General features: G+C 42.2%; 1 protein-coding gene and 1 long non-coding RNA gene across 2 annotated transcripts; one reads left to right on the forward strand and one right to left on the reverse strand.

Annotated features, from left to right (window-relative positions):
* Window positions 1-392: 392 nt before the first annotated feature.
* cers4a (ceramide synthase 4a) lies at window positions 393-21,296 on the reverse strand. Its single transcript, XM_035789514.2, has 11 exons — window positions 21,162-21,296; window positions 14,531-14,701; window positions 9,047-9,164; window positions 6,120-6,238; window positions 5,944-6,001; window positions 5,775-5,825; window positions 4,289-4,381; window positions 3,302-3,430; window positions 2,140-2,246; window positions 1,659-1,815; window positions 393-1,196 (listed from the first exon to the last, which is right to left on the reverse strand). Exons 2-11 carry the CDS (start codon window positions 14,698-14,700, stop codon window positions 1,002-1,004), a joined length of 1,197 nt encoding a protein of 398 aa, XP_035645407.1. The 5' UTR covers window position 14,701; window positions 21,162-21,296; the 3' UTR covers window positions 393-1,001.
* LOC118395639 (uncharacterized) lies at window positions 21,193-27,578 on the forward strand. The gene is made up of 3 exons (XR_004827990.2): window positions 21,193-21,334; window positions 23,131-23,246; window positions 23,591-27,578. It is a non-coding gene; the product is annotated as an uncharacterized LOC118395639 (long non-coding RNA).
* The last annotated feature ends 180 nt before the right edge of the window (window positions 27,579-27,758 follow it).

Genomic DNA, 27,758 nt, shown 5'->3' on the forward strand with positions numbered 1-27,758 from the left:
ATCATCCCATCTGGTTTGCGCTTAGTGAGACTATCATTTGTTTTTCAACCTAAAATACACCTTCAGGCTATTTGACCAAGAAGGAGAGTGATGGAGTGCTGCATCAGATGACCTGGCCTCCACGATCACCCGACCACAAACCCAATTGAGATGGTTTGGGATGAGTTGGACAGCAAAGTGAAGGAAAAGCAGCCAACAAGTGTTCAGCATATGTAGGAAGTCCTTCAAGACTGTTGGAAAAGCATTCCTCATGAAGCTGGTTGAGAGAATGCAAAGAGTGTTCAAAGCTGTCATCAAGGCAAAGGGTGGCTAGTTTGAAGAATCTAACATTTTAAATATATTTTTTTGGTTACTACATGATTCCATATGTATTATTTCATAGTTTTGATGTCTTCACTATTATTCTACAATGTAGCAAATAGTCACAAAAAAAAACTTGAATAGGTATGTCCAAACTTTTGACTGATACTGTTTGTATATATATAACAGTCTTTGACATTGCTCATTCAGATCATAATAAAAAAAAATAAAAAAAATGTTTATTTTTTTCTGGATTATGTGTGTATTGTTTTTTTTTATTGCTAGGTATTAGTGCAATGTTGCAGCTAGAAACACAGGCATTTCGCTGCACCTGCCATAACATCTGCTAATTGGTGTACGCAACCAATAAACTTTGATTTGATTTGAGTTAATGTCTTTAACTATTTACACACAATCCAAACAAAAACAAATCAATTCAAAATATAAAATCTAGAAAAACATACTTCATCTTAAAGTAAAACCAGCGTTCTTCTTGTTTGACCCGACCATTATTTTGACAGTGCAGTGAACAGTTATGTACTCCAAACGTAGAGAAGTATTATCTGAAACCATTAATGAAATCATAAATGGACCACATTGGTAATATGTAAGCCATATAAATGAATTATATATTACCAGCATATACTGTGGAAGGAGAGGAAAACATTCTAAGTTTAACCTAGTGCGAAAAGAGAGTGGTACTATCTGGCTTTGGGCAGTCTGCTGTTCATATTTCTCTGGTTGGTTAGGTTGTTCAGGACACAATTGTTGGCAAGCGAAGCCAACTTGGAATTGAGTGCACCCTTTCTTTGCTCCCAGCTAGTCTCCTCTTCCTCCACTGCCTCCTCTTCCTCCTCTGGCTCGCTTTCTTCATCGCTGCGCTCGTCTTTCTCCACCTACAGCAGAAAGACACATGTAAGTGACCGTTTAAGGCTGCAAAAGAAATCAACAAACGGAACATAACCAGATTGTATCGCAGATAATGTATTGATAATGCCAATAAATTGTACAAGCACTATGCTTTAAAGGCAGTCCCCTGTGATACTTCCAAGGTGTACAATGAAAGAAATGGACAGTGCACCATAATCATGTTCAACGATGAATGTATTCTTTGTACGGACGTGTTTTGGCCGCAGTTGAACGAAAACGCGTCTATTCAAAGAATAAATGAATCATTGAAGCATATTTATGGTGCACTGTCCATTTCTTTCATTGTGGGCTTTCCTAAGATGATTCATCACCCAACTACTTCTGACAAATAATACGAGTGAGCATGTGACCTATTATTCTACCGTGTCATGGCATCCGATGAAATCACCATTAGTAAGTATGGCGGATAATGACTTTAGTCTACTGACCTTGCCCATAAAGACAAACTTGTAGACCATGCGAAGGATCAGCCAGGCCCAGAAGATGTGCAGAGCTTGCAGAACCAACAGCAGGGCATTGAAGAAGTAGTAGCCAAAGAAAGGCTGGAAGAAATCCAAGGACACAACCAGGGTGGAGTGGACTATTCTGAAGGGGCAAGAATGGGCATAGAAAACTGGAAATGAATCCAACCTCAAGCCTTGCATTTTTAACATTCTCTAATTGGTACTTCTGAACACATTCCCTTAACTGATTTATAGTACATACTATGTGCTATGTTCCGACTTGAGATGTGCGTACATCAGATGTATTGGAATATTTACATGTAGGCCTACATTTGAGTTACAAGTGTAAACTGTCAGAAAAGGATAGTCCCTGAGTAATCTTATTACTACTTTGATTACGATTGACCTTTGTAATACACTCCTAATAAATTGTCCAATGACTGTGTGAGAAAGCCTCCAGTCTCACCTGCCAGGGAAGACCACTAGTCGTGTTAGCAGGAAGACCAGGGCGAAGATGACAAACAGTGTGTCACATGTCTTCCTCCAGCCAGCGTAGTTGAACATCTTGGCAGACTGCAAGTGAAATATAATAATACTCCTATCACAGTTGGCCTTATTCACGACCCTCATGAGGCACTTGTAACGATACAGTCATTATGTGTTACCAGCTGGGTTGACCAATATAGCACAGTGGCTGTACAAATGACAGCATACAGTAATGCTGTTCTCCAACATATTGTATGACCTCCCAGTCCATACTCTCTGATGGAGTGGTTTTCTCTAGCACGCACTGACAACCAATGCCCCCTTCTGACCCTTTGCCTCCCATTGACTGCTACTAAAGGAAGCATTATGTCACGCCTGGATCCTGACATGACAAGCCATACATATTTCATCAGGCCCAAGATGATGGAGACAATGGTTATTGTGAGATAACATCAGGGCAATACTACACTGCTTTACTGAGGTCATTTAAACACACCTTTAGGAATACATGTGATAATAGGAGTTCTATTTCAGAGCTGAAAGTCTCTTGGGAGAGTTAAAGAGAAGTTCACTCCCAAGACATGTTTTCCTTTTACCACATACAATTGCTAAATATAATCACGTGTTCGATCTCTATGAACCTACAGATGCAGGATCTTCATTTGGAAATGAAAACTTGTAGTGTATTTGAGTTATAAAAAAAGGCTTCTAAAGTTTGTCATTTCTACTTTGAAATTTCAGACTTGATTTGCCCTATGGAAAAATGTATCAACACTTACAAAAAAAGTATATTAATTACAATCCACATTTCCTGTTGCTGCAGGATCATTTTCCCGCTGTAGCAAACTGGCTCAAATTAAGATCCTACATCTGAATGAAGAAAATCGTGTGATTCGCGATCATAATAAGATTAAGTAATGTTAATGAACAATCCCTGTGTTCAAATCAAACTTACAGTGACCTACATGTAAACAAAGAACCTTGCTTAAATAACCACACAACCCATCAAAACAGCCTGTGGGAAAAAGGTAGTGCAAATTAGCTTGACCACATGCATTTATGATTATAGATATCATTCCCCCTTTAGTTCCCTGTGTCTGTATGATTTGTGTGTGACTTGAAAACTGAGACTGAGCTCCTACCTCCAGGAGGAAGTCTGAAGAATCATGGACTAGTATCACCAGTGTGCCAACGCGCACATAATTGGCACAGTACGAGAAACCGATGAGCAAAATGGTAGCGATGTGGTGGATGATCTGTTCCTTGAAATCCTGAAAACACACAAACCACACAGCTGTAGAGGATATACTATAACCTGGGCTTCAGCAGTTCTGCGCTTCTGGTGCCGTAAATCAGTCATCCTTCTCCTGTATGGAGTGATTTATCAATGGTGCAGAATACAGAAAAAGTTGCTTAAAAACCGTACAAATCAGATATATACGTGACAACATCTGTGAACCCCTCCTGCTTGCGTCTGCTGGTTATCTGTATAGCAGTTTATCTTTACAGGGTGTTCCTGATGAGTTTCAGAGTAGAGAGGTTGACTGGTTTTAAGATTATGGACAGAGAGCTGAGTCAAACCAAAGCAGGCCAGGAGGGGTTGGTCCCCATGAGGGGAGGGAATAGCAGGAGAGGATGAGGAGACGGGGGGGGCAGGTAACCTGGGTCCTGAGGGGCTGGACTTGTTTCTAATTACTAAACCTCATTGGACATCGTCCAGATACATAGTTATCCTTGAAAACATCAACCACCTCTGTGGGCAGTTCCTGTAGGGAAACATGACTATAAAAATGACATGAACGTTTCAGTAAAACAAACTGGGAATCTGCTGTGAACACTAACTGTAATCTGGAAGGGAAAGTAATGATTTTTTTCAGTGAAAGCTGCTGCTGTTCTGTGGATTGGACTGAGTCACTGTGAATGGAGACAGGAGTGTGTGTGTGTGTGTGTGTGTGTGTGTGTGTGTGTGTGTGTGTGTGTGTGTGTGTGTGTGTGTGTGTGTGTGTGTGTGTGTGTGTGTGTGTGTGTGTGTGTGTGTGTGTGTGTGTGTGTGTGTGTGTGTGCGTGCGCGTGCGTGCGCGTGCGTGTGCGTGCGTGTGCGTGTGTGTGGAGACAGGAGTGACACATACCTTCCGCTTCACATCCACAGTGACACAGAGCAGCAGGGACCAATAGAAACCCAGCTCTGTGATGTAATACCAGTAGTGAGCCTCAGCGACAGGCTGCAGGGAGAGACAGAAACAAAACAAACACCAGGGGGGTTGAAGGTGACTGAGCATGACTCCGGGGGGTGCATCCCAATAGTCTAAAGTGACTTCCTTAAATTTCCTCCTCACCTTTGTCTGCACCGATCTGACAGAAAAGTCTAGTTGAAGGCTTTATGGGAACGGAAGTCTACATGGGGGGGGGATTTGCTTTCACCTGTCCGGTTCTCACACAAAAGCGTAGATGACACAGGAGGTTGGTGGCATCTTAATTGGCTAAGCGGTAATGGCTGGAATGGAATGACTGGAATGGTAGCAAAAACATCCAACACATGGTTTCCAGGTGTTTGATGCCATTCAATTTGTTCCGTTCCAGCCATGTTTGGGGGGTAACCCTTGACTGAACTAGAGAAACTCAGGATTCCACACACAGTGAAGCACAGGCGTTGAAGCAACGCACCCCTGGGGCGGGCCAGTAACCGAAAGGTCGCTGGTTTGAATCACAGAACTGGAAAAAATCTAATCTGTCTATGTGCCTTTGAGCAAGGAACTTAACCCTAATTGTTCCTGTAAGTCACTCTGGATAAGACTGTCTGCTAAATGACAAAAAATGTATATTGCTGATTGCTGCTTTGTTTAAACCCCCTCATGTTCCCAACCAAAGCTTTAAAGTGGAAGCTTTGAAACCCCCTTTAGCAAGCATTCCCCCACGCTTCCACAGTCAAAGTTTAACATTAAAATCAGAGCGGGTGTGTACATGTATAGAAAGGGGTGATACATCAAAATGGCCGTGAAGTGACCCAAACACCCACCACCAAACGGTACTCTCCAAGACTCCATAGACAATAGAGGGAAGTTTACTGAGTCATTTAACCCCTAGACATCCCTCCCTCCCTCCCTGCAAGGCACAGAACACAGCCTGGCTTCAACAAAGGGAAGGTCTACAGCATTAGGGAGTTACAGTGCCATAAGAAGTTTAAGTGTTTAAAAGAGATGCTGTGTCATTTGTACTTGTAGTGTTTTCTGTTTCAGGTCATCCCCCTTCTAGGGAAGGAGGAGGAGGGGTTAAGTCTCCTGTAGGAATGTCATAACTGTTATCTGGAGGGGCGTTGTTCAATTCCTCCAGACATAGCTGTCAATAGCGGTGCAGCACAGCAGAAAGAGAACGTTTCCTGAGATTGTCCAAAGCCGTGTTTTCCAGATTCCCAAATTGTGTGTTGGGACTCGAGACTCAATGGTGTGGGATGCGGCTTATTGTGGCTATACAGTAGATTGGGTTGTCACTAGAAACATTGGATGTATTTACTTAGTGGGTGACAGGACAATTCCATAGGCTTTTGATGAGTGACAGGACAAACATGTTTAGGAAACCACTGGTCAACTGCAAGTTAAAGTGAACTGTTCTACTCACTTGTTTAGGGTAGCCCTGCCAGCACTCTCTGTGGTCCCAGAACCAGGGGGTCTGAAGGATAGAGGGACAGAACAAGTAGTCAGAGTGAGGTCCTCATAGTAGTAATACAAGAAGCAGTAGCACTGTTGAGGGTAAAGGTAGCCAAAGTGAATGTGCTTAATATACTCACATCAATCAGGGAAGCAAGCGCTGCTACAAATGCAATGAGGTAGAAAACGAACCTCCAACTGCAAAAACAAAACAAAATATTTGTCATAAGATAACTTAATATGCTTTCTATGAACTATACATTGAAATGAAATAGATCGCACGAATACATAGAACTCTGAATGAGAGCTGACTCACGAGGCTTCACAAAACTTCTTGGTGTTGCTCGGCCTGTCTTGGTTGCGGCGTTGGCGGAACCACGTTTCTATCTGGCGCTGACTGAGACCACAATGCTTCCCCAGGCCCTGGACCTCACTCTGAACACAGACAGGACCAAATCACCTCAGAGAGAAGCTCCGCTGTTCCTTTCCCAAGAAGACCCTCAGCATATCTTTCATATACAGATTTGTCAGGGAGATAATCCATTACCTTCTTCAGCACCTTAAATGATCTCAATAGGTGATAAACAGCTTCATTAAAGCAGAATTCCAATATTTTTTTTGTATGTAAAAAAAGGAATATTTTACAAATGACAAATATGTTAAATCCCTCCATTTGCCTTCCCCTGATCCCTGCTCTGTGCAAGCTATACTCTCTACCCTCCTCTCCTCCCTGCCCACATTAAAAAATACTACAGTTTAATATAGAATACCACAGTACCTACTATGAAATTCTATAGTAAACTGTAGCATATTGTAGAATACTATACTACACACTGTGGGGGCAGCAGGTAGCTTAGCAGTTGCAGCAGGCAGCAGGTAGCTTAGCAGCGTTGGGCCAGTAACCGAAATCCCTGGTTCAAATCCCTGAGCTGGCAAGGTGTAAAAAATCTGCCGTTTTGCGGTTGAGCAAGGCAGTTAACCCCTAACAACAACTGATCCCTGGGCGCCAATGACATGGATATCGATTAAGGCAGCACCCCGAATCTCTCTGATTGGGGTTAAATGAGGAAGACACATTTCGGTTGAATGAATTCATTTGTGCAACTGTCTAGGTATCCCCTTTCCTCTTTCGCTAGTATCCCTCAATCATGTGTAGTGCTTACTATAGAATGGTATAGTATACTATAGAATACAACAGTAAATACTACAGTATTATCTGAAAAAGAAACACCGCACTGTCAGTAATGTCCACATAAACACTACAGTCTGCAAAAACACTACACTTTTTTGTACTATAGTAAATACTACAGTATTTCATTTGCATATACCCTGCCCATTACCCATACCACATTTTCTGCCACCCATAAGTGAGAAATCAAATGCCAAGTATAGACCATATTGTGTTCCCTACAGGTCATAGAAAAGCATAGAAGCGCTGAACTATTGGTTCAGATCCCAGTCCTACAGGTTATGCAAAATGTGGTCTTTAGTATTTCTCCAGTAGGTTTCCTGAAAGAGAAAGCCTCCATTTCTATGTCAAAGATAATACAAATTTACAAAACTCTAGTAAATACTACAGTAATGTCTGCAAAAACCCTACAGTAAATATTACAGTATACTACAGTTTGCACAAACCCTACATGAATTACTAAAGTATATACTACAGTTTCCTTTTTAGTACAGTATTTATACTATAGTTAACTGTAAATACTACCATATACTACAGTAAACACACTTCCACACTAGTCTGCAAAACTACTACAGTGAATACTACAGTAAAGTCAGCAAAAACACGAGTGAATATTACAGTATTTATAGTATAGCATTTTTTCATGTGGGTGGCACTTTACACTACCTTAGGCTCATACTTCTACTGTACTGTAGAATGGTTCTTGTGTGGGGAGATACCTAATTACTCTAGAGGGCTCCTAGTATTAGTAGGAGTATGTCACTCCTGAGTAACGGCAGAACACAGGGAAGGACAAACTGCTCACCTAAACCTTGTTTGGAACTGACTTGTTTTGATTTGATCATCGTGACATACCAATGAGGTGGTTGCACAATATGGGTGTGGCTAGTGCAGTCCTGGTGATTGTATATGTTGAGAGCATTAACCTTCATGGAAAATCCGGGGAACGTCTATAGGGAGCCCGTGCGCTTCATGAAAATGTGAGGTTTACAAATGAGGCAGGAAGAAGTTCTAACACAGAGACTGACAGCCAGGTAATACTTACTTCACCAACAACAGAAGCTGTTTCAGACAGAAGACAATGTCTAAATGCACAGAGAGAATAGGATTTGTGCATATCCATATACTATGGTATTTCTACTATCAGAGATTTGTACATGTAAACGAGGAGACACATGCCTCAGCAGATGTACAGTCCAACACGTCAACATTTGCAAATTCTGCCTTGTTACTCCTAACGAGTAAAAAGGGTGGAACATTTCCATGTGAACAGAGCCAAGCCATAAAATATTACCTGCACCTGCACCTGCACCTGCACCTGCACCTACCTGACTGACAAGGAAGGGATAAGCCACTAGAACAATGCCTGCCAAAGCATTTAAGGGTTTTACCCAAGGATGTACTCTACTATTTATCCTATTCCACCAAATATACCTGGCTAATAAACAACTATCTTATCATTTCCTGGTGTACTACAACCCACAATAGTAGACCCTAAACCCAACCCTAACCTGACACCCCTAAACGAGTTCCACATAACGGTTCCCTATTATAGCAGAAACTACTTTAACTTCAACCTGATCCCCATTCACCCAGTAAACCATATAATTACAACTCAACCAGTGCTCTAATTCTACTTGAGGGCTATACTCATGAAGCAATAGAGTTTATATTTCTAAACTGGTTACCAATGTAATTAGAGTAGTAAAAATACATGTTTTGTCATACACGTGGTATACAGTCTGATATACCACGGCTTTCAGCCAATCAGCATTCAGGGCTCAAACCACCCAGTTTATAAATCTACTTGAGGGCTATACTAATGAAGCAATATAGATTCTCCAGGGGAGAAATTGTATCTCATCTCTCATCTTATCTCATGAGTACTAGCTGCAATATCTGTAATGCTATATGTAGAGGCTTGTTTTAGATCTCTGCTAAACATACTTACCAATTTCAGAATCAATCATATATGTTTCTACAATTCTATAAAGGAATATTCCATATCCCACTAAAAGAGTGACAGAGATGGATGAAGGAGATTTACAACTGACCTGTGAGGGTTGCTGTTTGTTCTGTTTGTAAAATGTCTCCAGCTTTGGGACAGGCAGGGCTCGAACCCGCACCCTGTCTCTCACCCCCAGCTGTCTGCTTAGTGGCATGGCTATGACCCTGTAGAGAAGACAGACAGAAAATAGAGTTCTGCAGTAGTTCAATGCAAAGGCAAATGTCAGTTACACCCTGTTTTCCATATGTCACACTGCTTTTGACCAAAGCTGCAGTATTTTGGTCAAAGGAAGTGCACCGTTGGTGAATAGCTTAAGACCGGGTGTTTTGCGTACAACAAAAAACTCCAGGCCCTAGTGATATTATAGCCTATAACAGGCCCCAGAGTTTTCATTGGATACGTCAGGTGGGGTGAGAAACATTCAGGTGGTTAAGAAAAATTCCTGGAATAGAATATCACTTCAGGCATAACCATTATCTCCTCAACAACAAAGAGCAAGAACACGAGAGCTCCTCATGTCACTCCATGTCAGTCTTCAACATAACATAACAAATCAACTGACAACCGCTGGAGCCTGTTCCATTCCCATACACTTAGTGTCACATTGGGCCAGACAACCTTTGTGCTTAATTGATACGACACACCTCCAGGGACACTAGATCTATGTTTGTGTGTCTGAGTGAGAGGGTGTGCATGTGCTCGTGTGTATATGCATGGGTGGGAAAGGGTACAGGTAAGAGTGTGTGTGTATGTGTGTGTGCGTGCGTGTGCGTGCGTGTGTGTGTGTGTGTGCGCGTGTGCGTACCTGTGTGTGTATTTCTACAGTATGTGTGTACAGTATAAGTGTGTGCACCTCTACCTGAGAGATAATCATAGGTAAGTGGGCAGGCAGGGAGATTAGAAGTGATGGAAGTTCAGAGTAATTTAGCTCGGAGACTCCAGGGCTTTCCGGTTACAGGAGCCCCAAAGGAAACACCTGCTGGTAATGAAGTCCCCACTGATGATTACTACTCGCATGTAAACAAACCCCTCCCTGCCCTGGCCCTGCGTATCTCACCTCACCTCGTGAAACACGTATGCCTGCACGTGTGTGTGTTGTGACTGACACACAGCTCAGCCCTGCCCAGGTACAGTTCAGTACACCAAAAAACCATGAGGAAATAACTGATAAGGAAAAACATGCAAAAAATGAGTGTCCTATCGATCGCTCCATCAGACTTCTGCTCTTCCTGTCTCCATGCTTGAGCCCTCCACTTTACATTTCTGGCCTCTGCCTCTACATGGCTTCCAGCTCTAATGTAGTGTACAGTACAAACATCTACATCTAATGTCCACAGGTACAATGTAAAAATGCCATGAGGACAAGAAGAAAAACACCTGCGCATTGTTAGACTGCTTCCATGGGTTTATTAGCAAATTTGACTGCAACGGATCTGTGTCAGGATTATAGAACTCATGGAACACCTGGCCCTATTATAGAACTCCTGGCCCTATTATAGAACTCCTGGCCCTATTATAGAACACCTGGCCCTATTATAGAACTCCTGGCCCTATTATAGAACTCCTGGCCCTATTATAGAACTCCTGGCCCTATTATAGAACTCCTGGCCCTATTATAGAACACCTGGCCATATTATAGAACTCCTGGCCCTATTATAGAACTCCTGGCACTATTATAGAACTCCTGGCCCTATTATAGAACACCTGGCCATATTATAGAACTCCTGGCCCTATTATAGAACACCTGGCCCTATTATAGAACTCCTGGCCCTATTATAGAACACCTGGCCATATTATAGAACTCCTGGCCCTATTATAGAACACCTGGCCATATTATAGAACTCCTGGCCCTATTATAGAACTCCTGGCCCTATTATAGAACACCTGCCCATATTATAGAACTCCTGGCCCTATTATAGAACTCCTGGCCCTATTATAGAACACCTGGCCATATTATAGAACTCCTGGCCCTATTATAGAACACCTGGCCATATTATAGAACTCCTGGCCCTATTATAGAACACCTGGCCATATTATAGAACTCCTGGCCCTATTATAGAACACCTGCCCATATTATAGAACTCCTGGCCCTATTATAGAACTCCTGGCCCTATTATAGAACACCTGGCCATATTATAGAACTCCTGGCCCTATTATAGAACACCTGGCCATATTATAGAACTCCTGGCCCTATTATAGAACACCTGGCCATATTATAGAACTCATTGCCCTATTATAGAACACCTGGCCATATTATAGAACTCCTGGCCCTATTATAGAACACCTGGCCATATTATAGAACTCCTGGCCCTATTATAGAACTACTGGCCCTATTATAGAACTCCTGGCCCTATTATAGAACACCTGGCCATATTATAGAACTCCTGGCCCTATTATAGAACACCTGGCCATATTATAGAACTCCTGGCCCTATTATAGAACACCTGGCCATATTATAGAACTCCTGGCCCTATTATAGAACACCTGGCCATATTATAGAACTCCTGGCCCTATTATAGAACACCTGGCCATATTATAGAACACCTGGCCATATTATAGAACACCTGGCCATATTATAGAACACCTGGCCATATTATAGAACTCCTGGCCCTATTATAGAACACCTGGCCATATTATAGAACACCTGGCCATATTATAGAACACCTGGCCATATTATAGAACACCTGGCCATATTATAGAATTCCTGGCCCTATTATAGAACTCCTGGCCCTATTATAGAACACCTGGCCATATTATAGAACTCCTGGCCCTATTATAGAACTCCTGGCCCTATTATAGAACACCTGGCCATATTATAGAACTCCTGGCCCTATTATAGAACACCTGGCCATATTATAGAACTCCTGGCCATATTATAGAACACCTGGCCATATTATAGAACACCTGGCCATATTTTAGAACTCCTGGCCCTATTATAGATCACCTGGCCATATTATAGAACACCTGGCCATATTATAGAACACCTGGCCATATTATAGAACACCTGGCCATATTATAGAACTCCTGGCCTTATTATAGAACTCCTGGCCCTATTATAGAACACCTGGCCATATTATAGAACTCCTGGCCCTATTATAGAACACCTGGCCATATTATAGAACACCTGGCCATATTATAGAACACCTGGCCAGATTATAGAACTCCTGGCCATATTATAGAACTCCTGGCCATATTATAGAACTCCTGGCCCTATTATAGAACTCCTGGCCCTATTATAGAACTCCTGGCCCTATTATAGAACTCCTGGCCCTATTATAGAACACCTGGCCATATTATAGAACACCTGGCCATATTATAGAACACCTGGCCATATTATAGAACTCCTGGCCATATTATAGAACTCCCGGCCCTATTATAGAACTCCCGGCCCTATTATAGAAATCCTGGCCCTATTATAGAACTCCTGGCCCTATTATAGAACTCCTGGCCCTATTATAGAACACCTGGCCATATTATAGAACACCTGGCCATATTATAGAACACCTGGCCATATTATAGAACACCTGGCCCTATTATAGAACTCCTGGCCATATTATAGAACTCCTGGCCCTATTATAGAACTCCTGGCCCTATTATAGAAATCCTGGCCCTATTATAGAACTCCTGGCCCTATTATAGAACTCCTGGCCCTATTATAGAACTCCTTACTATAACAATGTTTTGACCCTATGATCGTCATCAGGTTTTAGAAACCATTTTCTAAACCGTTGATACGTTGTTATAATAATGTTGTTATAACACACTTAGGAAACAGATCTCTGTGTGCAGTGTTTTCCTGTTTTACTCCCAATTGCTCTTAGCAAATTGTCTGACTTGCTGTCTAACTATGCTAAATCTGAATTGTTAATATTGGGTGATCTTAACTTGGTGAGATCAGTATCAGATCAGATCAGTTGATGCCAGTATCAGAGAAACTGAAAGATATTTGTACTGAGCTACATTTAAATTAACTGATAACAAAACCCGCCCCAATTTAAAACACACAAACCTTTTTTTGGGGGGGATATCATTCTGACAAACACCCCTCATAAGTATACAACCAATGCAATGGAATCTTTGTGTGTGTGTGTGTGTGTGTGTGTGTGTGTGTGTGTGTGTGTGTGTGTGTGTGTGTGTGTGTGTGTGTGTGTGTGTGTGTGTGTGTGTGTGTGTGTGTGTGTGTGTGTGTGTGTGTGTGTGTGTGTGTGTGTGTGTGTTGGGGGGATAGTGCTTTTTTTGTGGATAATACTGTAGTATTTATTATAGTATTCTATAGTATACTACAACATTCTATACTAAGTACTACACATGATTGAGGATTACTACAGTGTGGAGTATAGTATTCGACAGTATACTACAGTTTACTACAGAATTCTATCGTAAGTACTGTGGATTCGCTTTATCAGAGGTGAGAGGTTTAATACTCATCACCGCATCCTTTATCAGAAGGTCGACTAGACCGCTCTAAATTCCTTGATTTCTTCCTTTTTGTTTACAAAGCTCTACAAGCTTCCAAAATATCTCACTTCTCTGTTAAAGTATAATTATACGAGGCACCAAACCCACTCACAGTGTTGGTTAACTCTTGAGGTCCCTCGTGTCTCTACCAAACTACAGTAGGTAAACCAGCCTTGAGTTTGGAATAATTTACCATTCTCATTACATCTTGAATCCCTGGTGGTAATAGACCAGGTTAGAATGCGGATGAGGAATGAATTCACTGAAGTTTGCAAGTGTTTTGGTTGATTGTAATAATTTATTTGTGTTGTTGAAATGTAGTGTATCTCTTGTATCTTGTAGTTTCTTTGTTTTGCTGTTTAATTGAATGAATATGTTGATTTGGGAACGGTTTGTTTTCAGGGCACCATTGAAAATGAAACCCTGGTCTCAATTGGGCTCTTCTGAATAAACACAAGTTAACATGAGGAAGAATCGTAATTTTTGATATCCAGCGGCTTCTGGGAAACCATTGAGTGCATATCATCCTCAGCATCTGCTGTAACCCAACCCATGTCTATCTACTGTCCATCAGCCTGACAGACAGACACACCATCAGCCTTCTGCCACAGCCTGAGTCAATGTGAACCTAACAGAAAGACGTTTTTACAGCCCCAGCAAAAACGGACTACTCATCAGGCACGTAGTCGACTTGGAATACTTCCAAAGGGCAAAAGCCGACAGCAGACAGGGTCATAGTCACTAAACACAAAGTTAACGGGACAAAACGGGGAGGTACTATCCAATAAGACAGGGGTTCCCAAACTTTTGCAGTTAATGCTCATTTTCTTGCATAAGTTTAGACATTTCTAACGTGTATTCATGTGATATTTGAATGAACACATTTCTGACAAGTTATAAATATCTCTCTCTAAAGTATGAAATGACGAACACGACAAGAGGAACACTGATGATGCACTACCCGATTTAGAAATTACACCTTGTGCATTCTTCTATTAAATATTTTAAGAATAAGTTGAAAGCCGGACTGAGTTCCTTTAAAAAAGGGGGGAGGACCCCCGCGCCCCCTCACCTCTCAAAGACGTAGCGCAGGACGATGAAGCCCAGAGCCAGCGGCAGGGTGTAGAAGAGGTCCCGGGGTAGAGGGTAGCGGTCCCCCTCGATCTCTATGTCCTTCCAGGTGACCCCCGGAGGCAGCCAGTACTCCTCCTTCCAAAGCCATTGGTCCAGCAGTCCTTCCATCCTACAGAGAAGAGGAGAGGGGAGGGTCAAAGGAGAGGATAATGTTTGAGAGCTCGATCCTCAGAAGTGTCTGTGCCTGCTGAAACATTGATGCTGCTGTTATTCATATTTATGGAGAAGACAGCGGCTGGGAAGCTCCAAATGAAATATGACAAGCTAAAGAGAGCGAACAAGATGGTATGTGTCCTTGATTCACACTTCACAGACAGAATCATAATTAGAGCCAACATGAAGTCTGTGTGTGAGGCTTAAAGGGATAATTCATCAACATTACAAAATTACACATACAGTGGGGGAAACAAGTATTTAGTCAGCCACCAATTGTACAAGTTCTCCCATTTAAAAAGATGAGAGAGGCCTGTAATTTTCATTATAAGTACACTTCAACTATGACAGACAAAATGAGAAAAAATATCCAGAAAATCACATTGTAGGATTTTTTATGAATTTATTTGCAAATTATGGTGAAAAATAAGTATTTGGTCACCTACAAACAAGCAAGATTTCTGGCTCTCACAGACCTGTAACTTCTTCTTTAAGAGGCTCCTCTATCCTCCACTCGTTACCTGTAGTAATGGCACCTGTTTGAACTTGTTATCAGTATAAAAGACACGTGTCCACAACCTCAAAAAGTCACACTCCAAACTCCACTATGGCCAAGACCAAAGAACTGTCAAAGGACACCAGAAACAAAATTGTAGACCTGCACCAGGCTGGGAAGACTGAATCTGCAATAGGTAAGCAGCTTGGTTTGAAGAAATCAACTGTGGGAGCAATTATTAGGAAATGGAAGAAATACAAGACCACTGATAATCTCTCTCGATCTGGGGCTCCACGCAAGATCTCACCCCGTGGGGTCAAAATGATCACAAGAACGGTGAGCAAAAATCCCAGAACCACACGGGGGGACCTAGTGAATGACCTGCAGAGAGCTGGGACCAAAGTAACAAAGCCTACCATCAGTAACACACTAGGCCACCAGGGACTCAAATCCTGCAGTGCTAGAGAGCATTTGGATGATCCAGAAGAAGATTGGGAGAATGTCATATGGTCAGATGAAACCAAAATATAACTTGTTTGGTAAAAACTCAACTTGTCGTGTTCGGAGGACAAAGAATGCTGAGTTGCATCCAAAGAACACCAATACCTACTGTGAAGCATGGGGGTGGAAACATCATGCTTTGGGGCTGTTTTTCTGCAAAGGGACCAGGACGCCTGATCCGTGAAAAGGAAAGAATGAATGGGGCCATGTATCGTGAGATTTTGAGTGAAAACCTCCTTCCATCAACAAAGGCATTGAAGATGAAACATGGCTGGGTCTTTCAGCATGACAATGATCCCAAACACACCGCCCGGGCAACGAAGAAGTGGCTTCGTAAGAAGCATTTCAAGGTCCTGGAGTAGCCTAGCCAGTATCCAGATCTCAACCCCATAGAAAATCTTTGGAGGGAGTTGAAAGTCTGTGTTGCCCAGCAACAGCCCCAAAACATCACTGCTCTAGAGGAGATCTACGTGGAGGAATGGGCCAAAATACCAGCAACAGTGTGTGAAAACCTTGTGAAGACTTACAGAAAACGTTTGACCTCTGTCATTGCCAACAAAGGGTATATAACAAAGTATTGAGATAAACTTTTGTTATTGACCAAATACTTATTTTCCACCATAATTTGCAAATAAATTCATTAAAAATCCTACAATGTGATTTTCTGGATTTTTCAAGTGCACCTATAGGCTTACCGTTGGCCAATCAGATAACTCAAATCCCTTTGCTGCATAGTTTCCTTGCGCCATAGACTATAAAAAGACGCCTCGAACACACAGCAAAGTTGATCATGCGAGATTACAAAACTTTTAAAACCATGACTGGAGAGAGACTCAACGAATACAGCAAATACCCGCTGTTTTTATGAATAAGTTCATGTTTAAGTTGTTATTCAGCACAGTCAACACTTTGTTCAACAGTTTTAAAAGCCATAAAATGTGCATTTAGATAAGCTTGCGTTGTTATTATTTGCTACCCTTTTTTAATATTGAGGAATATTTCACTTTCTCTGGTCATAGTTTCAGCATCAGCTGAGTACCCTTTTTTCAGCGTAGGGAGGGGGAGAGGAGGGACTGTGAGTCAGGTGAGAGGCAGCCTCATTGCTGACCAGACTGACCAGATGAAGGCCATCAGTCCAGTAAAAAATTATTATTTCAAAATGGTCTAAGAACAACATTGACAGGGCAATTCAAGTGTAGCCAATATGCAGTGATAATGTATTGGGCTTATAGCCTACTGCAGTATTTTGCAACCGGGGGTACTTGGCCTTTTCCACACGGGGTACTTGAGAAGACTCATGAAACCATAGGCTTAATCAGGGCTGCAACTTTGTTTTTTGAAGTGGGGGGGGGCCACGTTTTTTATCCAGTCGGATAAACACTCAAAACAGCCTACTCGACTGCTCGAAGGCGTCCGGATGGTCCTAAAGTACACCGTTGCCTTGTCTTGTATCACATTCCAATGATAAAACTGGGGGGGACAGAAATGCAATTTCAGAATGTATCTACTGCTAATATCTACTGCTGTACATATCATTCTTCAATGATCTTGTGTAAATTCTTCCGTTGTACATATGTAGCGGACATGAGTCATTCATGGTCACGTGATGAGGTAGCCCACCACGACCTACGAGGGGATTTCCTCTTGGTCTAACGGTCTAAGACAGAGATCAAATCAAATGTTACTGGTCATATGCTCCGAATACAACAAGCCCTTAAACAACAATGAAGTTTTAAGGAAATAGAGTTAAGAAAATATCTCCTAAATAAACTAAACTAAAAATAAGTAGCACAAAAAAAACACAATAATGAGGCAGGGGGTACTGGTACCAAGTCAATGTGCGGGGGTACAAGTCAGTCGAGGTCATTTGTACACGTAGCTAGGGGTAAAGTGATAATGCATAGATAATAAACAGCCAGTAGCAGCAGTGTAAAAACAATGAATGGTGGTGGGGTCAATGAAAATAGTCCGGGTGGCCATTTGGTTAATTGTTCAGTAGTCTTATGGCTTGGGGATAGAAGCCGTTAAGGAGCCTTTTGGGCCTAGACTTGGCGCTCCGGTACTGCTTGCTGTGCGATAGCAGAGAGTACAGTCTATGACTTGGGTGACTAGTCTTTGACAAGTTTTTGGGCCTTCCTCTGACACCGCCTAGTATATACGTCCTGGATGGCAGAACGCTTGGCCCCAGTGATGTACTGGTCTGTACGCACTACCATCTGTAGCGCCTTACGTCGGATGTCGAGCAGTTGTCATACCAGCCGGTGATGCAACCGGTCAGGATACTCTCGATGGTGCAGCTGTAGAACTTTTTGAGGATCTGGGGACCCATGACAAATCTTATCAGTCTCCTGAGGGGGAAAAGGCATTGTTATGCGTTCATCACAACTTTATTGGTGTGTTTGGACCGTGATAGTTTGTTGGTGATGTGGACACCAAGGAACTTGAAACGCTCGACCCATTGCACTACAACCCCACCGATGTGAATGAGGGCGTGTTTGGCCATCCTTTTCCTGTAGTCCACGATCAGCTCCTTTGTCTTGCTTACGTTGAGGGAGAGGTTGTTGTCCTGACACCACACTGCCAGATCTCTGATCTCCTCCCTATAGGCTGTCTCGTCGTTGTCGGTGTTCAGACCTACCACCGTTGTGTCGTCAGCAAACTTAATGATGGTCTTGAAGTCGTGCTTGACCATGCAGTCGTGGCTGAACAGGGAGTACAGGAGGGGACTAAGCACATACCCCAGAGGGGCCCCGTGTTGAGGATCAGCGTGGCAGATGTGTTGTTGCCTACCCTTACCACTTGGGGGCGGCCCTTCAGGAAGTCCAAGATCTAGTTGCAGAGGGAGGTGTTTAGTCCCAGGGTCCTTAGCTTAGTGATGAACTCTGTGGGCACTATGGTGTTGAATGCTGAAATCTATAATCTATTTGAAAGCAGTAATCAATGAACAGCATTCTCACATAGGTGTTCCTTTTGTCCAGATGGGAAAGGGTAGTGTGGAGTGCAATTGAGATTGCGTCATCTGTGGATCTGCTGGGGGGGGGGGTATGCGGATTGGAGTGAGTTTCCGTAAGGATGGTGTTGATGTGAGCCATGACCAGCCTTTCAAGCACTTCATAGCTACTGATGTGAGTGCTATGGGACGGTAGGTAGGCAGCTTACCATCGCTTTCTTGGGCTCAGAGACTATGGGGGTCTGCTTGAAACATGTAGATATTAGAGACTCGAGAGGTGGAAAATGTCAGTGAAGACACCTGACAGTTGGTCCGCGCATGCTCTGAGTACACGTGCTGGTAATCCATCTGGTCCCGCGACCTTGTAAATGTTGACCTGTTCAAAGGTCTTGCTCACATCGGCTATGGAGAGCACAGTTGTCCCGAACAGCTCTCATGCACGCTTCAGCGTTGCTTGCCTCGAAGCGAGCATAAAAAGCATTTAGCTCGTCTGGTAGGCTCGCTTCGCTGGGCAGCTCGCGGCTGGGTTTCCCTTTGTTGTCTGTAATAGTTTGCAAGCCCTGCCACATCAGAGCGTCAGTGTAGTAGGATTCAATCTTAATCCTGTATTGACGCTTTGCCTGTTTGATGGTTAGTGTCACAGTATAATGGGATTTCCTATAAGGGTCCGGATTAGTGTCCTGCTCCTTGAAAGCAGCAGCTATAGCCTTTATCTCAGTGAGGATGTTGCCTGTAATCCATGGCTTTTGGTTCGGATATGTACGTACGGTCACTGTGGGGACAACGTCATCGATGCACTTATTGATGAAGCCGGTGACTGAGGTGGTATACTCCTCAATGCCATTGGATGAATCCCAGAACATATTCCAGTCTGTGCTAGCAAAACAGTCGCGTAGCATCCACGTCATCTGACCAGGTCCGTATTGAGCGAGTCACTGGTACTTTCTGCTTTAGTTTTTGCTCATAAGCAGGAATCAGGAGGATATAATTATGGTCAGATTTTCCAAATGGAGGGCGAGGGAGAGCTTTGTACGCATCTCTGTGTGTGGAGTAAAGGTGGTCTAGAGTTGTTTTTCCTCTGGTTGCACATGTGACATGATGGTAGAAATTAGGTAAAACAGATTTAAGTTTGCCTGCATTAAAGTCCGCCGCCACTAGGAGCGGCGCTTCTGGATGAGCATTTCCTTGTTTGCTCATGGACTTCTCCAATTCAATGAGTGCGGCCTTAGTGCCAGCATCGGTTTGTAGTAGTAAATAGACGGCTACAAAAATATAGATGAGAACTCTCGGTAGATCGTGTGGTCTACAGATTATCATGAGGTACTCTACCTCAGGTGAGCAATACCTCAATACTACCTTAATATTAGACATCACCTTGTCCGAGAAATATTGACATGGTTATTAAAACATCATGCCAGGGTAACCCTAAATGAAACCTAGCCCTTATTTTAAGTGTTTCTAAAATCCCCTATATGAAAAATAAGTGGTGGAAAAAACGTTTGGAACCATTTCCTGTTTTGACCATTATGTTTTATGGGTATTATGATACCTCCACTGTGGGCTCTATGTAGCGGACATGAGTCTTGTCAAGTGATGAGGTAGCCCCACCTGCAAACTTCAAAACCAGTGTCTGCCTGATCTGGGAATTTCCTCTTGGTCTCATGGTCATATTGGAACTTGCTCCCCATGGGAGACCACTATTAATATCCCGCATATTACACATACTTAAAGATTGCATTTTATTCCTGCCTCAGCACTATTTGGGTTGTTAATCATATTCGTCCCGTGGTTCTTGATTTCTTGTACCCCCCCCCCCTTTTTTTTAATTGTTTTACTGCATTGTTAGGAGCTAATAAAATAAGCATTTAGCTGACCGATAAACTGATTTGATTTTGATTGATCAAGCTGATATAGTTGTTGTTGTGTGGATATGGACCTCCCCTCACTGAACAGCAATGCAAACAGTTCCAGTATTCATGAGTGCGCACATCCCTCCATCAACCTTGCGCGATTGGAGATCACTTGCCTTAATATGCCTTATTCAGCTCATTTCTCTGCATTTATCAGCGTGGTGATAAATACCAATGCATTCTCCTACCATTGCGACCCAATTACTAAATTAAACATTTGGCGTGGCCCTTTGATTAATTGATCAATCGCTCCTAATGTAGCCTACTGTCTGAGATAGAGACCAAAACAAGGCCCAGTCAAAGAAAGCAACGGTTTCAGTCAAATGGAAAGTAAGCGCAGGATACGCCTTAAATCGATGACATAATAAAACGATGTATAGCCCATAGGTTCAGCCCCGCGATCTTCAACAAAACTGTCTCAATAACCTACAACAAATAGATAATAGATCAACAATAGCAATCTATTGGGTAGCCTACAACATCCATTCGCAAAAAGGCATTATGGAAAACGTTCCGTGTTACTGAAATTGATTTAAATTAACAACAACATTGAGATTACCTGTCCACTCTCGAATAATGGGATGGGGAGCACAGTGTTGTCACAGCGGTTATCCGGCAAGCAGGAGCCGATTGACTCAACCTGCCTCTGTTTGTGGCGGGCGCGCGCCACGTATCCTTCAAACCGAACACGGGAAAAAGCACCGCTCACATCAACACGCTGAACATAAGGCGGTAAATATGGCGCTTTCCACGTTTTTTCCAATCTAGGCAATATAGAGCAATAGTAATGGCGTCTTTTTGTAGGCACTAACTCCGCCATGGTTCGTTGTAGGGTTTTTGGATAAACGTCGAAAATAGAAGAGCACCTATGTTTTGTTCCATGAGATAATCTTCATCAGTTAACGTCACTTTTTGTGATTTCTGAAGTAACCATGTAATAATAAATCATGATTCAGATTCAGAATTCATAAAGGTCATTGTTAACTGATAGATATTATCTTACATTCATTTTTTATAACATCTCATAAGCTTGTGTTAACCTTATTTTCGGCGTTTATTCCAAAACCGTATTATTTCCCCATTAATTTTGCCCATAGGAATGGCTGAACGAACCAGAGGTAAATCATTTCTGTTTTTTTAGGACTACAATGGCGAGCTCTATAGAACACTAGTAAAAAAATCCTATAGGATTAGTGATTTTTCCAATAGAATCCTTTTTGGCACAAATGTAAATAACCGTGCAGACAATTTCAGTACGTTTCACAGCTATTGGTGTTGCAGTTGGCACAATAATTTCAATGTGTGACACATGCACCAGATGCAAATGTTTACTCACATTGTGTCCCTTATGAGATAGCTACTGGGCCGATGGTTGTACCATCTCAATATTGGTTGCTTGTGATGTTATTATAGTTCACATGTTCACTGTCCACCTTCATAGGTAATTGTCTAAGAGGTGTGGAGGGTGGGTGCTCCATATGTTAAGCAGCCAATTTAACTATAGTTTATAGCCAAGTCTTGAGGATAAATCCTTTAGAATTTGATGTAAATATCTATACAATTCCCATTGACTAAATTCATAGAAATCCTATTGGAGAAAAAAAACATTGAAATCCTAATACAAAGGATCCAATTAGAATCCTATAGAAAAATCATGTCAGATTTTGGAACCCGTTCTTTTGGATTCCCATAAGATTATATCCTAAAGGATTTTATATACAATAATCTATTCGAAAACATAATTGTGTTGGAGTCTGGTGTGGCGTCTGTGCCCTTAATCACTTTCTGCATCTGTCTTCCTACCTGTACATACATCTGTCCTGTCAGAAAAACAATCAAATAAATCAGCTCTCCCAAAAGATGTAATAATAATATCATTCAAACCTAGTCAAAAAATCATACAGGATTACAATAATAAAAAATATTATTATAGTCCAAAAGAAAATCCCATCCAATTTTGGAACCTGTCCTCTTGGACTCCTATAGGATTAAATAGGGTAGGTATATACACTGAGTATAACAAACATTAGGAAAACCCAGCAGTGTTGCAGTTCTTGACACAAACCGGTGTGCCTGGCAACTACTTTCAAAGGCACTTCAATTATTTTGTCTTGTCCATTCTCCCTCTGAATGGCACACATACACAATTCATGTCTGGGTTGTTTCAAGGCTTAAAACCCCTTCTTTAACCTGTCTCCTCCACTTTAAAACTGTTATATGACTAATCTACATTGATTGACGTGAATTTAAGAAGTGACATCAAAGGGACCATAGCTTTCACCTGGATTCACCTGGTCAGTCTATGTCATAGAAAGAGCAGGTGTTCTTAATGTTCTGTAAACTCAGTGTAATTTCCCAATCTGAAGAAACATATGGGGCATACAGATGTGGCATGCAGATGCATGCAGATGTGAATAGTCATACCCATTACTTACCTAATGAACTGAGACCTTCTGTAGCCTTGCTTGAGCTTGCGCACTAATGAATAAGCACATGGCTGTGTAACTATCGTGCAACTATCATTTCAGGTTATGACCGCATGAAATAAATTGGCCCTTGCACAACAGCAAACCCTGGGAACTCCAAGGACAACCACAGGAATCAATGAAAAAAGATGACTCAAGTCATACTCACCCAGGAAAGAGTGAGTAATATTACACAATTCCCAGTGAAAGTTTGCAGAACTCGATAGGTTTAGTCATACAGATGAAACTATCAGGCAGCAGGAGAAGGGATTTAGAAACACTTTACATATATACTGTATAGAAACACTTTATACATATTCTGAACTGTATATGCACTGTATAAGGAGCTTCCCTGTGCTAATATTGAATAATCGTTTTTCTGTCCTAGAATAAACTTTCAGTTACGCCCTGCCTTCATATGATCTACTACTACCCACTCTAATGACATCAGTACAGCATTATGTACAGTACATAACCTAGCCAATCTGACAACCAGCTTTTTCCCCATGCTGCTCGACTATAGGTGGCTTCAGACCAAAACCAACAGTCTTCTGACAGGAGGGGATTCTCCAGAGTTTCCTTAGAGGACCACCATGGCTCTACAATGCATGGCTCTGTCTGTTCATATTCCACTCCCCTGTAAAAATACTCTCCTCAGGAATTCAGAGTATATATACTGTGAGTCGAGGCACCTGAGATGGGGATAGAGCATGTGTGTACTGTCTACTCTCTGAATACCTGACTGTCTAGGGAATATTTATACTCCTATCAGATTCCAAATAATAACCTGGAGACTAGATTAGATGTTATTAGTGTTTGGATTTGTATATTCTTAATATGTTGCCAGCCTGGTGTCATAGACTAGACGAAACATTAAATCCGAGAAACTCAAAATTAGTATGATATGCTACGTTTGGTATGATTACATAAGACAGAAAGTTACTTAATAAAAAAAAATGAAAGTAGGGTAGTTGGTTGCGGTGGATGGATAGGCATATAACGTGAAGTTTAGTAACCCAAAGGTTGCACATTCAAATCTCATCGTGAGCAACTTTACAACTACTTCCCATTTTTTTAGCTACTTTGCAAACACTTAGCATGTTGGCTAACCCTTCTCCAAACCCTGACCCTAACCATAACCATCTAAACTAACCCTAACCTTAACCGCTAACCCCTAGCCTAGCTAATGTAAGCCACCTAACTAACATTAGCGTTAGCCACCTAGCCTCCGAGCTAACGTAAGCAACAACAAGTTGGAATTCGTAACTTATCATACATTTTGCAAATTCATAACCTATTGTATGAATTGCATTTTGTAACATATCTTACAAATTGTAATGCGTAACATATTATACGAAATTGATGATGTACAGTCGTGGCCAAAAGTTTTGAGAATGACACAAATATTAATTTCCACAAAGTTTGCTGCTTCAGTGTCTATAGATATTTTTGTCAGATGTTACTATGGAATACTGAGGTATAATTACAAGCATTTCATAAGTGTCAAAGGCTTTTATTGACAATTACATGAAGTTGATGCAAAGAGTCAATATTTGCAGTGTTGACCCTTCGTTTTCAAGACCTCTGCAATCGGCCCTGGCATGCTGTCAATTAACTTCTGGGCCACATCCTGACTGATGGCAGCCCATTCTTGCATAATCAATGTTTGGAGTTTGTCAGAATTTGTGGGTGACCACAAGTCCTCAATGGGATTAAGGTCTGGGGAGTTTCTTGGCCATGGACCCAAAATATCGATGTGTTGTTCCCCGAGCCACTTAGTTATCACTTTTGCCTTATGGCAAGGTGCTCCATCATGCTGGAAAAGGCATTGTTCGTCACCAAACTGTTCTTGAATGGTTGGGAGAAGTTGATCTCTGAGGATGTGTTGGTACCATTCTTTGTTCATGGCTGTGTTCTTAGGCAAAATTGTGAGTGAGCACACTCCCTTGGCTGAGAAGCAAACCCACACATGAATGGTCTCAGGATGCTTTACTGTTGGCATGACACAGGACTGATGGTAGCGCTCACATTGTCTTCTCCGGACAAGCTTTTTTCCGGATGCCCCAAACAATCGGAAAGGGGATTCATCAGAGAAAATAACTTTACCCCAGTCCTCAGCAGTCCAATCCCTGTACCTTTTGCAGAATATCAGTCTGTCCCTGATGTTTTTCCTGGAGATAAGTGGCTTCTTTGCTGCCCTTCTTGACACCAGGCCATCCTCCAAAAGTCTTTGCCTCACTGTGCATGCAGATGCACTCATACCTGCCTGCTGCAAATTCCTGAGCAAGCTCTGTACTGGTGGTGCCCAGATCCTGCAGCTGAATCAACATTAGGATATGGTCCTGGTGCTTGCTGGACTTTCTTGGGTGCCCTGAAGCATTCTTCACAACAATTGAACCGCTCTCCTTGAAGTTCTTGATGAGCCGGTTGATTTAGGTGCAATCTTATTGGCAGCAAAATCCTTGCCTGTGAAGCCCTTTTTGTGCAAAGCAATGATGACGGGATGTGTTTCCTTGCAGGTAACCATGATTAACAGAGGAAGAACAATGATTCCAAGCACCACCCTCCTTTTGAAGCTTCCAGTCTGTTATTCAAACTCAATCAGCATGACAGAGTGATCTCCAGCCTTGTCCTCGTCAACACTCACACCTGTGTTAACGAGATAATCCCTGACATGATGTCAGCTGGTCCTTTTGTGGCAGGGCTGAAATGCAGTGGAAATGTTTTTTTGGGGGGATTCAGTTAATTTGCATGGCAAAGAGGCCCTTTGTATTTAATTTCAATTCATCTGATTACTATTCATAACATTCTGGAGTATATGCAAATTGCCATCATACAAACTGAGGCAGCAGACTTTGTGAAAATTAATATTTGTGTCATTCTCTAACCTCTTGGCCACGACTGTACATCCAGAAATGAATACATACCATACAAATTGTAACATATCATACTAATTGAAGTGTCTCGTTCACTATGTTACGTTTACCCCTGAGTCCAGGTTGATGCTGCATAGTGATTAAGTATAATAGCTATATTTTTGGGAAGATCTTTTTGGAGAAACTATCAGTTCAAATGGAATCACCACTAAATAAACACAAGCTCATGGACCAAGCTATTAGACTAGATGTACATGAAATCCTTGTGTTTATTTAACATGACACACATGTAATTTAACCAAACATTGAATGCCTTTGTTATCACAACCGCTTTAAATGTGATTTACAGTGATTTGTTTGCAACAGTACGATTTATGTTTCCTTTACTACTGTCCCCAAGTCATCAGCTACACAGGTCACCGTGGGGGCACTGTGACCACAGCAAACATGATAGTGCTGCTTGTTCATGTTGACGGGTTTACGTCAGTATGAACTGTAGGGCTGAGACCTCGATTGCATCTCCACCGGGAGGGAAATTGCCTAGTACATTCGTATAATGCCTTTCATGCCCCCACGCACACGCACACACACACACACACAACACACACACCTCCTCCTCTGTGTTTCATTTTTCACACTGCTATCGCTCTGGGCCATCAGTCCGATGGTTAAGCTGTCACAGGGCATGTTTGCCATGGAGCCCCGACTGCAACGATGTGATTTATACCCTCAAAGCAATCAGCGAATCTGTGAGACGTAATGGTGTTATTAGACCCACACTGGAATGTAGTCTGACTTGGACTGGGGTGTTCAGGCAGCCTCCATTGCCAGCCAGCCAACCAGCCGGCCTGCAGACAGCATCAGGGAAAAAATTATCAAAGCACCCTTTGAAGGCCTGAGTCATTACACACACAGACAGAGGCAGAGGGGGAAAATAAACAACCTGAGAAGGACAGATGGACATTTCCCCCTGTCGAGCCTGGAGGTTGTAACTTCTTGAAACATTGTAGGGAGAGGAGGGGGAAACAACTCTGCTTGGTGTTGGTCTTGACATGAAGCCAGAGAGCTTTTTATAGTGTGGCTTTCTCATGATCAACATGGCCAATAACATTTGTGAAAACAGTGTGTCATTCGGAGGGGTTGTGTGTGTGTGTGTGTGTGTGCGCGGGCAGGTGGGTGTGGGTGTATGCCTGTTAGATGGTTTTTACTACCGACAGGGACCAGTGTCCAAGCATATGAGCCCTGAGCTCATGAGCTCATGTCCTGTTACACAGCCAATCACAAAATAGATATAAAAATACAGTTAGGATTCTAAAAATGAACCAAAGTGATCAAATTTACAAAATTGCAGCGATGACTAATGTCTGTGTACAAAGTGAACCTGTTTCTGACCATCTGTCTGATCTTGAGTAGGGAAAAGAAAACAAAGTCACCCAATATGCATTTATATGAATTATTAATGCTTTTGCGTTCAAAGTCAAAGGCATCAATACCAGCCATTACAAAGCTGAGCTGGAATACAGTACAGAAACAATCAACAATTTCAACATAGTTCACTGTTTTCCACATCTTCAGTGTGTTGTCTTGTAGACAGTGATGAGACCTTTCTGAATAAAGTTTTTTGACTATTACAAATGATGGTGTGATGTGTGGTGGAAGGTAAAACTGGCCATAGTTCTTGTCCTCTCATAGCCTTTGTTAATGGAGGAGACATCTCCAGTCTGCCAGTGATGCAAGCTGTTCTGCTCTGGCTGGACTTCACATGGATCCAGCTAAGACTCAGACAGCCCAGCCTCACCCTCAGAGAGGAAACAA

Source organism: Oncorhynchus keta, chromosome 1 (genome assembly GCF_023373465.1).
Source record: "Oncorhynchus keta strain PuntledgeMale-10-30-2019 chromosome 1, Oket_V2, whole genome shotgun sequence".
Classification (NCBI taxonomy): domain Eukaryota; kingdom Metazoa; phylum Chordata; class Actinopteri; order Salmoniformes; family Salmonidae; genus Oncorhynchus; species Oncorhynchus keta.